General features: G+C 42.1%; 1 protein-coding gene and 1 non-coding gene across 2 annotated transcripts in view; one reads left to right on the top strand and one right to left on the bottom strand.

The window, feature by feature from the left end:
- Positions 1–6027, bottom strand: part of SCIN (scinderin) — an 80509-nt gene extending 74482 nt beyond the window's left edge. The window contains exon 1 of the mRNA XM_043872620.1: positions 5723–6027. Within this exon, the coding sequence (XP_043728555.1) occupies positions 5723–5921 (199 nt within the window). The 5' untranslated portion in view covers positions 5922–6027. The remainder of the gene's footprint in view (positions 1–5722) is intronic.
- Positions 4015–4087, top strand: TRNAE-UUC. Its single transcript has one exon. It is a non-coding gene; the product is annotated as a tRNA-Glu (tRNA).
- Positions 6028–13069: the final 7042 nt, after the last annotated feature.

Below are 13069 nucleotides of genomic sequence, written 5' to 3'. Positions count from 1 at the left end.
TCCAGGCAAGAATACGGGAGTGAGTGGCCAATTCCTTCTCCAGGGGATCTTCCTGACCTAGGGTTCTAATCTGTGTCTCCTGCACTGCAGGCAGATTCTTTACCACTGAGCACCCTGGGAAGCCATATGCTGTAAACTTCCTGAAATTTTTTTGAGGATGTGATGATTTTATATATAAAACATAATAAAAAGAGAGGTTTAATGACTAGGTTAGTGGAATATCCACTCATGATAAAAGCTCTCGGCAAGTCTGGAATACAGAGGAAAATTCTCAACTTAATAAACAGCATCTTCAAAAAACATAAAGCTAACATAATTTTTAATGATCAAGGACTGAATCCTTTCCCCCAAAGATGGGGAACAAGGCAAGTACTCTTACTGAATATAACACAGGAAGTTCTAACTATTGCAGAAAGGTAGGAAAAAGAAATAAAAAATATACAGATTGTAAAGGAATAAAACAATGTGTCTATTTAGAAATGACAGGATGATCTGCATAGAAAATCCTAAGAAAAAAACAAACCCTTAAGAATAAATGCATTCAGCATGATAGCATGATAAATATTAATCAATGACAAAAAGCAGTCTCATTTTTATATAGAAATGATGAACGTGCAGAAATTGAAATTGAAAGCACAATACCATTTTCAGTCACTTCAAAGAAACTGAAATACTCAAGAATATGTTTAACAAAACAAGTCATGATCTACATGCTAACAATTACAAAATGATGATAAAAATCAAAGACCTTAGTAAAGACAGTGTTCATGAATTGTAAGTTTTGTAGTATAGTATAATAAATATGTCAATTTTCCCCAAATTAATCTATAGACTTAATGTCATTCTTGTCAAAATCATTTCAAGGTTTATTACAGATTACATGAGTTTGTTATAAAATTAATGTAAAAAGGCACAGTCCCTAGAATAGCTAAAACAATCCTGACAAAGAAAAATAAGGTAAGAAAACTAACTCTATCTGATATTAAGTTTTCTTACACAGGCATAATAACTAATTAAGATAGTGTGGTATTGGTTGAAGAATAGACAGATGGATCAACAGACCAAGTTTCCTCCAATGGAACATTTTGTAAAACGTTAGTATGGATAGTTCAGTATACTAAATTAGTATACTATATGTATACTAATTCCGTATGCTGCTGCTGCTGCTGCTAAGTCGCTTCAGTCGTGTCTGACTCTGTGCGGCCCCATAGACGGCAGCCCACCAGGCTTCCCCATCCCTGGGATTCTCCAGGCAAGAACACTGGAGTGGATTACCATTTCCTTCTGCCATGCGTGAAAGTGAAGTCGCTGAGTCGTGTCCGACTCTTACTGACCCCATGGACTGCAGCCTACCAGGCTCCTCCGTCCATGGGATTTTCCAGGCAAGAGTACTGGAGTGGGGTGCCATTGCCTTCTCCACTAATTCAGTATACATACATTAAAGTATAAGTATATAAGGACAGGACAGCACAGACTGCCACAACCAGCATACTGACAGTGATACAATCCCCTTACATCTCTCGTATTTCCCCAATCTTACTTGTAGTCATCTGCATTTGTACATTAGTTATATATAATTTTATCACATGTGTAAATTTACATACCCACCATCATAGTCAAGACACTGTATATAGTTTCATCACCAAAAAATCCCTTATGGTGCCTTGTTAAAACTCCACCCACCTCCCACCTGAATCACTCCTTCCTCACCTCATCCTTAACCTCTGGTAACAATGAATCTAGATTTAAAAAATATTATGAGTAGAATCATATAGCATGGGACCTTCTGGCATTGTTTTTCTTCTTCCCATTAGGCATAATTCCCTAAGGGATTCATCTGACTTGTGTTTGTCCGGAGTTTGGGGCTCTCATACAGAGTGATGTCAGAAAGAGAAAAACAAATATCATATATTAGCACATATATGTGGGAGCTAGAAAAATGGTATAGATGATCTTATTTGCAAAATAGAAATAGAGACAGAGCCATAGAGAACAAATGTATGGACACCAAGTGGGGACGGAGAGTGGGATGAATTGGGAGATTGGGATTGACATGTATACACTATTGACACTATGAATATAATAGATTACTAATGAGGACATGCTGGATAGCTCAGGGAACTCTACTCAGAGCTGGGTGGTGATTTAAATGGGAAGGAAATCCAAAAAAAAGAGCATGTGTATATATATGCATGTATAGTTGATCCACTTTGCTGTACAGTAGAAATTAATGTAACATTGTAAAGCAACTATACTCCAATAAAAATTCATTTAAAAACAAGTTTGTTCCTTTTTGTTGTTGAGCAGTAGTCCTTGGTATAGATGTGCCCTTTGTTTAATCAGTAACCTGTCGACAGTTATGTGGGCTGACTGAAATTTTTGTCCATTCAAATAAAGCTGCTACGACATTAATGTACTGGTTTTTCCATGAATATGAAATTTCTCTGGATTAAATGACCATGAATGCAACTACTGGATCACATGGTAGTTGCATGTTCAGTTTCATAAGACCCTGCCAAAGTCTTTTCCATAATCTCTGTACATTTTATATTCCACCCCCACCACAATCAAGGTATAAAACTCCAGTTTCTCAGCATCCTCCCCAGCCTGGGTATAAGTTCTTTGTATTGTATGTTGTATACTGTCGCCCAGTTTTTTGGATTCACAGTGCCTTGAAATAGAACCCAGCACAGACTAGTTGGTAGATGCATTTAAACTACTAGGTGCAAAACTGAAATCTTTTCTTCAGGAAGAACCAATGCAACAACTTCTAAATTACATGCAACAAATGCTTACTTTGTAAAGGAAATAAAACAAAAAAATAATCAAATAAAAAGATCTGAGATATGCAAGGGTATTATGGAAAGACACTGAGGGAGAGGCCAGGGAAGATAAATTATCTTCTGTTCTCCTGTTTTGGGTCCCACTTCTTCCTGTTTCCCTTTTCCTCCTCTCAGCTGGCCTGTTTCTAGGCTATGCCCCTTCTCATTCCAGGCTGCTTTTAACTCTATTCTCCTTCATCTTCCTCTCAACTGACTTCCTTTAGTCAGACTTTCTCTTCCCTTGAACTTCCAGCTCCCCTCTTGGAACTTTCCCTCAATCTGTTTATCTGAATAAACCTCATGAATTCACCCAAATTTAGGTCTAATGGTGTGCTTGTGCTCAGTCGTATCTGACTCTTTGCTACTCCATGGACAGTAGCCTGTCAGGCTCCTCTGTCCAGGGGATTTCCCAGGCAAGAATACTGGAGTGGGTTGTCATTTCCTCCTCCAGGGGATCTTCCCAGCCCAGAGATCGAACCCCCATCTCCTGTGTCTACTGCATTGACAAGGGTTCTTTAACCACTGTGCCACTTGGAAAGCCCAAATTTAGGTCTAATTATATCTACAGGTCCTGCTGGCTACTGTCCTCTAAACTTTCCACATTTCCCGTGAGTTTCTATCACACAACCCCTCCCAATTCCCCTCATCTGCCTTTTTTTCCATCAAGGCTTTTCTGCTTCCCAGTGACCACAGGCACTTTGTGTCTCTTTCCTGGTGCTCATCACATTTTACCTGTGTTCTATCACTTCTGTTTTATTGCATCATTGAGATTATAAACTTTCAGGGAAGTTTCTTAAGATATTCGTACGCAAAAACGCCTTACATAGTGCTGGACACATTGAAAGTTACTGAATTAACCTATTAATTAACGCACTATTAAGTCCAGTGTTTATAGATCTTTAAGATCATAAAATGTTTCTGCCCAAAGCATTTCTATTATATTTTTTGAAACTGATGAACTAAATCAGTTTAGTTTCTCTTCCCTTTCTGAAGTCTGATTCATTCATTCATTCAGCATAAGAGTTAACTTGAATCTATTATCCCTATGAAACACGGTGCCTAAAGAACTTATCTAGATAAGAAAGAAGCTACAGAATTAAAACAATTGTATAGGTTCTGTCTTACCCAGGTAAGCTCTCTAAGCACTGTGTTTTGTAGGGTTTACCTATGGAATTAAAACAATCGTGGGGCTTCCCTGACAGTCCAGTGGTTAGGACTTGGTGCTTTCACTGCCATGGCCCCAGGTTCGATCCCTGGCTGGGGAACTAAGGCCCCACAAGCTAAACTGGGTGGCCAAAACACAAAACAAAACAATAGTGTTTAAAGCTCATTTGGATTCTTCTGACAAAGTCAAATTTAATTATTATCTGCAGCAAGATATGACTTTCTCATTTTAGTTCACCAAAATGACAAATGTGGCATTTCAGACACTTTTACTCTTTGCAGAACTAAGTACTGAACAGAAAGACCAAGGTGAAGGCATTACTATTCTATGTGGCATCATTCATTCATGAACATAAGTTATACATTAAGATTTCAGTGGGGTGATTCTTGGTATAAAACATAAACAGATCACTGTCTGTGATAAAAGGAATAGTGACATTATACTGGAAACCCACAATGAGTTTGGATCTCAGCCTCAGCCTCCTCAAGCAGGCACAAAATTTCAGTATCAAATAAATGTTATAATGAGACAGTCCTGTCTCCCTGTATGGATTTTTCATTTGAGTGTTTGCTCCAGGTGGTGGCTAATATTGAGAACATCACTTCTCAATGTTCTCTACCATCTTGCTTCTCAAAATCTTCAAATGTTAGGAAGGAAAAATGACTTTCAGGGACTACAAAATATGTATGTGTGTGGTTTTGTGTGTTTTCCCCATAATGAATAAAACTAAAAATAAACACAGTCTAGGAGAGGCAAGCTGATTCTCAACGGAGGCAATAAGGCTCAGATAATCGGTGTGTTGTTAGACGGGGTGTGCCCACTGGCACAGGATCTCAGAGGGAGAAGTTAGACATTCAGGATGTTTACGAGTAAAAGTAGAAGGTGGAAAAAGTAGAACACACAAGCCCCAGTGTCCTCAGAGCCCGGCGCGGGTGAAGCCCAAAATAATTACTACCGATGAAGGAGCTGTTTTGTTCCCACCTGTGTTCTTGCTCAAACACATAAGTAATAAATATAAAAATAATCATTATAAAGCGACTCATCTAAATACAAAATCTGCCATAGAAAGTTATTTACTTTGTATTGATAAGGCGGCCAGCATCCTAATCAAGAGGAATTAATTTCTGTTCACCAAAGATGCAAGCAGCGCGGTGCAGGCTTGGAATGTGATTTTTAAAGCAGCCAAGAACTTACTTAATCGTTGCAATTACTAGAGAACGCTAAGCTGAGTCCAAGGCTATACATACATATATAATTTTTTAAAGGACTTCCCGCGGCCGCGGCGAATGCCCACAAACTTGTTCGACTTCATCTCCTCGCTGACGGGGAATCCAGGACTGAACTTGTCGGAAGGTGAGCCTAACTTGGCCAGCCCCAGGGCGCGGCTGGCAGCCGTCCTGGGAGGAAACGGGAGTTTGGAGACTGGAAGGTGAAAGGGGGAGAAGCTGGAGGAACCAGCTGCAAAACCTGGGGGGTGGACTCGACAAAGGTCAAAGCGATGGAGGTAAGACTGCTCCCCCTCTTCGCCGCGCCCTGCGTTCGCTGCGGCGTTTGCAGGCGCGGACTCTCGCGAGTGGAAGGTGTCCAACCCCAAAGTTGGAGGGGGCGCCCCCCGGGGCGCAACCGGCGCGATGGGTCTCCAGGTGGGTCCAGCTAGCGCTGCCTTCCCCCAGCCAGCCACTCTCAATCCCCGGGCGGCCGCGCCCCTCCCCGAGCCGGCCCCGCGGCACCTTACCCAGCCAGAAGTGCAGGCGGTAGGCGAAGCCCCGGCTGGCCTGCGTCGTGTGGAGCACCAGGTAGGCATCCCCGACGTAGAAATCGCCGTACGCGCTCTCGGGCACCGGCACCAGCTCCAGCTTCTCAATTCTCCAGACCTGCAGCCCCGCCCGCTTGCCCGCGCGGGCGAACTCCTCGTGGTACAGCCCCTGGGCCATGACTCGGGCACGCGATGTTCCGTGGAGTGGACGTAGGATCTCGCTGACCTGGGAGTCGGACTGAACTCAGACCGACTGGAAAGACCCAGGTCGCAGCGGTTTTATAGGGTTTGCTCCGCAGGACGGGAGGGGGGGCAGGGCGGGGATGATCGGGGGCGGGGCCCCCAAACGGGAGGGGCCAAGTGCCCAGGCAGGCGTTGCTAGCCAGGAGGCAATCCCTTCTCAGCCGAAGCGCAGCATCCTGTACCAACCTCCTGCGCCCTTTCCTGCAGCCCGAAGGGAATCAGAATCTCAGAAATCGTAGAGATCCTGAGGGAACTTACTGAAACTCCAGGAAATACGTCTTCCCAGGAAGGACATTTTCCCTGGCAACAGATGGAGGAGATCAACAATTAAAACTGTTTAGTGCATCGTTAAAGGAAAAAAAAAAAAAAAAAGGCTATCCAGGTAACGATTAATCATCAACTCCATCATTTTATCTGCCAGTCCCTCCATCCCCGCTGGCCACAGTTTCTCTCTGTCTTGGTCTTCCCGATTTGAAACTGCCATGAGAAACAGCTTGTCAGTTTTCTTGGAAAGAATGAAAACCTGGAAGGACAGCGGTCTTACCCGGGGGACAGACCTCTATAAGTCTTCAGGGGTTCAGGGAGCTGTGATTAACCTCTTTGCCACCTGCTTCCTTTACCAAGAAAAGTTTTGGGGGAAAAAAAAAAGCAGCAATCCTCTTGGGGTGTTCTCAAGCTGGGCTGTTTGTGACTGTGGTATTAGATACTTAGCTTACCGTGTGAGTTACCTCTTACAAATGCTTCAGGGTGCTGATCTTATTGTCTTCCCTACAGAGTTTGCTTTTGTAGCATGGGCAAAGCACTGTAAAATACAGATGGAAGTTTACTCCTTATTTTGCATTCATTTAACTGAAGCTGATGTGGCAATTGATTTTATTGTTATTGAGAAAGCAAATTGCTCAGGATGCAGAGGAAGAAAGCTAGTTTTTATGCATGTACATTTTCTGTCACTGTTTTCCAAATTACAGGCTTCTCTGGAGGTCACTAATTACATACAATTTGATTTTTCCTTAATTAATTTGTTTTGAAGTAGGTATTACATGACCATGGTAAAAAATTCAAAAGTATAGGTGAGCAATAAAAATGTATCTCTATTTCAGCTTTCACCAGAGGCAGCTGAGTTACCAGTTTCTTGTGTATTTTTCCAGACATATTTGATATTCTTTCATCTACAAGAATATAGATAGCATAGTAATTTTATTTTCTAACAGAAATGGTAACATACACACTGTCTGTAACAACATATCAAAATATCAATACCCAGTACTCATAGAGCCTCTTCTTTTTACTGACATATGGTATTCCATCTTATAAATGTACTGTAATTTATAATGTTCAAGTTCATAGGTATTTAAATTTTGTCTATATTTTGCTTACACAGTGTTGCAAACATTTCTTGCAACCAACCATTCTTGGTTCTGAGGCTTTAGCAACTTACTAACTACAGCAAGCCTCAGGTTCCTCATGTATAAAACGGGAAAATAATAGTTTTCACCTTGAAGACTGTTATTTAAATTAAATGCACAAGTACCTGTGTCTGTTTGAATGTTCTTTGGCATTGCCTTTCTTTTCCAGTCCTGTGGCCACTGCTGAGTTTTCCAGATTTGGTGGCATATTGAGTGCAGCACTTTCACACTATCATCTTTTAGGAGTTGAAATAACTAATGTGGAATTCCATCCCCTCCACTAGCTTTGTTCATAGTGATGCTTCCTAAGGCCCACTTGACTTCACATTCCAGAATGTATGGCTCTAGGTGAGTGATCACACCATCATGGTTATCTGGGTCATGAAGATTTTTTTTGTAGTTCTGTGTGTTCTTGCTTAATATCTTCTTAATATTAAGAAGATCTTCTTAATATCTTCTGCTTCTGTTAGGTCCATACTGTTTCTGTCCTTTTTTGAGCCCATCTTTGCATGAAAAGTTCCCTTGGTATCTCTAATTTTCTTGAAGAGATCTCTCGTCTTTCCCATTCTATTGTTTTCCTCTATTTCTTTGCATTGATCACTGAGGAAGGCTTTCTTATCTCTCCTTGCTATTCTGTGGAACTCTGCATTCAGATGGGTATATCTTTCCTCTTCTACTTTGCCTTTTGCTTTTCTTTTCACAGCTATTTGTAAGGCCTCCTCAGGCAGCCACTTGGTCTTTTTGCATTTCTTCTTCTTGGGGATGGTCTTGATCACTGCCTCCTGTACAAAGTCATGAACCTCTGGCCATAGTTCTTCAGGCACTCTGTCTGTCAGATCTAATCCCTTGAATCTATTTGTCACTTCCACTATATAATCGTAAGGGATTTGATTTAGGTCATACCTGAACGATCTAGTGGTTTACCCTACTTTCTTCAATTTCAGTCTGAATTTGGCAATAAGGAGTTCATGGTCTGTTCCACATTCAACTTCTGATCTTGTTTTTGCTGACTGTATAGAGCTTCTCCATCTTTGGCTGCAAAGAATATAATCAATCTGATTTTGGTATTGACCATCTGGTGATGTCCATGTTAGAGTCTTCTCTTGTGTTGTTGCTTCCAGATGTTCAAGCAGGATTTAGAAAAGGCAGGGGAACCAGAAAGCAAATTGCCAACATCTGCTGGATCATCAAAAAAGCAAGAGAGTTCCAGGAAAACATCTACTTTTGCTTTATTAACTACGCCAAAGCCTTGGACTACGTGGATCACAACAAACTGTGGAAAATAATTCAGGAGCTGGGAATACCAGACCACCTGACCTGCCTCCTGAGAAATCTGTATGCAGGTCAGGAAGCAACAGTTAGAACTGGACATGGAACAACAGACTGGTTCCAAATAGGGAAAGGAGTATATCAAAGCTATATATTGTCACCCTGCTTATTTAACTTATATGCAGAATACATCATGTGAAATGCCAGGCTGGATTAAGCACAAGCTGGAATCAAGATTGCCAGGAGAAGTATCAATAGCCTCAGATACACAGATGACACCACCCTTATGGCAGAAAGTGAAGAACTAAAGAGCTTCTTGATGACAATGAAAGAGGAGAGTGAAAAAGCTGGCTTAAAACTCAACATTCAGAAAACTAAGATCATGCATCTGGTCCCATCACTTCATGGCAAATAGATGGGGAAACAGTGGAAACAGTGAGAGGCTTTATTTTCTTGGGCTGCAAAATCACTGCAGATGGTGACTGCAGCCATGAAATTAAGACGCTTGCTCCTTGGAAGAAAAGCTATGACCAACCTAGACAGCATATTAAAAAGCAGAGACATTACTTTTCCAACAAAAATCCATCTAGTCAAACCTATGGTTTTTCCAGTAGTCATGTATGGATGTGAGAGTTGCACTGTAAAGAAGGCTAAGCATCGAATAATTGATGCTTTTGAACTGTGGTGTTGGAGAAGACTCTTGAGAGTCCCTTGGACTGCAAGTGAAAGGTTGCTGAACCACAAAAGATGCCAGGATTCTTGGCCTCCAGAGGAGAAGAAGTCAATACGGGGCCAGAGACGAGACTTGATCATTCAAAACTTTTGTGTAATAAAAGTTTTATTAAAGTATAAAAGAGATAGAGAAGGTTTCTGACATAGACATCAGAAGGGGGCAGAAAGAGTGCCCCCTCCCTAGTGTTAGTAATGGAGTTATATACTTTTTAATTAGTTATTACAGTGAATCAAAAGAATGTCTGCAGGTTGTAAAGACCTTACTAGACCCAATCCCATAATTTACATTTTAAGATTACAGGGTTAGCCAGAAGGCTTTTTCCCAGAAACTGTCCTCAAGCAGGATACATTATTGTTATATAATCCTAAGGAATGTAGAGGAAAATAAGTTTGTCCTTTCCTCCTCCTTGAGAATCCCGGACCCCTTTCTCCTTGGGGACCCCTAGACTTCTTATCAACCTGCCTAGGAAATGACTCTCTCATTCCCCCCTTTTCTTTTAGGAGAATTATGTTGCCAAGGGAAAGGGGCATTGTTTTCATTCCATAACTGCTTCCTGCTATTTAGGGGCATAGTCCCTAAATTGCTGAGACAGCATATTCTCCTAACCCTCATATTGAGGGTCTCTGTTCCAGGGGCCCCAAGTAATAGTTGGTGGAGGTTGTGGCACTTGTAGGAGCTTGGACACCCATTTGTAACTTAAAAGCTTTCAGACAGTTAGAAACAAACCCTATTTTACAGTTATAGATATAAGGCAAAATAGTCATTAAACCAAGTTAAAATCAAAATTAAAAGTCACATTATGTCCATAGTTACATCAGTCCATTTTAGATTGTTAGATGTCATTACAGAGTTGAAGAGAATCCTTTCCTTGAAGTGGAGATGACCACCACGGGAAGCCTTCCACTGATGAAGAGGGGAGCAGTTAGACCGATTATGAAATGCAGTGTAGGAATGAGTCCAGGACAGGAAGGCATTGTCTTGAGGGTCAATGGCAGACTCAGGACTTTTGGAGTCAGCAGAAGTAGGCTCACATAGATTATCAAGCCCATCTGAAAAAACAAAGTCAGAGCCTAGAAAGTGAAGACATAAAATGACATCGCTTGGTTCTGGTCAGGGTGCCACCTGTAAACTCAAGTGTGATGCACCCACGAATCAACTCCTGCCACTCTGACAGCTGTGGGAGAAGAAAGAATAACCTGGTAATTAGGGCCTTCCCAGAGGGGCTTGAGAGATTGGCCCCCAGATCCCAATGTTTTATCAGGACCTCGGCTCCTGGCTCAAGTAGAGGTTTGCTTGACTCAGAGGCTGGGTCAGGAGTCACCTCCCGGAGTTCCATTAATGCCTGTTGAAAAGCTGAGAGCTGAGTTACATAATTAGTTAATCCTAAGGCTTTAGGAAAACTTTTCCATTGAGCATTTTCAGGAATTATTAATCATCCATCCTCTGACTGTAACCATCCTTTATTAGTAATTTTTGCTCCTCTTTTCCCATATCTTTCTAATTCTTCCTCAGTATGTTGTGGTTTTTCCTGTTCCACAGGACCTGTCCAGATCAAGGGTGTCTGCTGTGAAGGGGTTTTGCAAAATGCCGCTTTTCTGGCTTGACAGTCCACCAGCTGATTATCTTCTGCTACTTTACTCCCATCCTGGCTGTGCCCTTTGCAATGCATAACAGCTACTTCTTTAGGACAATATATAGCAGTTAAAAGTCTTTTGATCTCTCTGAAATGCTTAATAGGTTCTCCTGTTGCCATTTTAAACTGTCTTTCTTTCCATATTGCAGCAAGAGCCTGTAAAGTCAAAGTATGCAAGCGTACTTAGAATCAGTGTAGATATTTATCCTCTGCCCTCTGCTTAACTCTAGAGCTCGGGTCAGAGCCACAGCTCTGCTAACTGAGCACTGGTTCCTGGCCGGGGGCGGGGTCGGGGGGGGGGGGCAGGAAACGGGAGATTTTGCTTCTAAAACCTGTTCAGCCCTCAGCACGGCGGCATAACCTGCTTTACGCTTCCCATCCCGAACAAAAGAACTGCCATCTGTGAATATTTCCATGTCAGGATTGTCTAATGGGGTATCCATTAGATCTTCCCAAGCTGCATAGTTTAAAGTTAGAAATTGGAAGCAATCGCGATCAGGTGTTTCATTTTCCTTCTCAGGAAGGAAAGTGGCAGGATTTAAATTTCCACAAACTTTAAAGCTTAGTTATTGGATCTTCTGACAACAATGACTGACATTTAAGAAGCCTACTGTCTGTCATCCAAGTATTAACCTTAGAATTTAAGATTCCACTCACATCATGAGAAGTCAGTACAGTAAGATTTCATCTCTAATTATTTTTAAGGCCTCAGGTGTTAATAAAACCATTGCCCCAATTACACTTAGACAATGCGACCTAGTGAAATGAGGTCTAATTCTCTACTTAGATAAGCAATAGGTTGCTGGTGAGGCCCTCGGGGTTGTGTCAAAACACCCAAGGCCATACCTTTTCTTTCAGTGACAAACAAATTAAATTCTGACCCTGTGGGCAAGCTCAGAGCGGGAGCTTTCAGGAGAGCCGTCTGAAGAGCCTTAAAAGCCTTTTGAGTATCTGGAGACCAAACCAGTTTGTCGGTTTGGGCCTGCTGGGTCTCAGTTATAAGTTTATATAAAGACCGGGCAACTTCCCCATAGCCCGGAATCCAAATGCAGCAGCAGCCTGTGATTCCTAAAAATCCTCTCAATTGTCTTAAAGTCATAGGTAGAGGAAGATTTAGTATAGGTTTATTCCTCTCGGGGCCTATGGCCCTAGTCACTTCTGATATGATTAGGCCCAGATATCTAACAGATTGTTGACAAAGCTGAGCCTTTTCTCTTGATGCCTTGTAACTGCAGCTTGCCAGAAAGTTTAAGAAATCCTCTGAGGCTTGTGAGCAAGCTTCCTCTATCTCAGCACAGATCAAAATATCATCTACATATTATAGCACCACTGCTTCGGAGCTATTAAAGTATTGTAGATCCCGTGACAAACTTTGCCCAAATAGGCAAAGTGGACTGGGCAGTGGGCTGCCCAGACAGTCCACTATGGAAGCGGATTGGGAAGAAAGTGGGCCAGGGGCTTCATTAAGCACAGAGTAATTTGCCCCAATATCTAAAAGGAAATAGACGGATTGGCCCCCCACAATTGTTACTACCCAGGGTCCCTCAGGTCTAATTAGGACGGGAGCTTGTGTGGGGACACCTGGGCACCTTCAGTCCTGATTGTCTTGAGAGTCCGATCCCTGAAACCTACACCTCTCCTCCAGTGTGGTCCTTTGCAGACGGGACATGGAGCCAGGGGCGGCTTAGATGCCTGAGGGCAATCCCGCTTGAGGTGCCCCTCCTTTCCACAGTAATAGCAAACTCATCCCTTTTCACCTGGGTCCCTCTTGGCATTTTTCTCAGGCTGTTTAAGAACAGTTTTGACAGCCATTACAAGGGCTTCCGCCTGCTTCTTTGTCTTTTTCTGCCTTTCTTTCTTTTCCTCATATTCCCTACCATAATAGGCTGTTTGAGCCAGTTGCAACAGATTATCTAAAGATTTGGTCCATACGCCTGTTTTAATAGTTTACGGCAGATATATGGAGCCGTGAGTGAGTGAGCAATCTATCTTTTAAGATCACTCTTCCCTCTTCACTTTCAGGATCAATCTCAGTGAATCTG

Source organism: Cervus elaphus, chromosome 18 (assembly GCF_910594005.1).
Source record: "Cervus elaphus chromosome 18, mCerEla1.1, whole genome shotgun sequence".
Taxonomy (NCBI): domain Eukaryota; kingdom Metazoa; phylum Chordata; class Mammalia; order Artiodactyla; family Cervidae; genus Cervus; species Cervus elaphus.
This window is presented reverse-complemented; position numbering and strand designations above follow the sequence as displayed.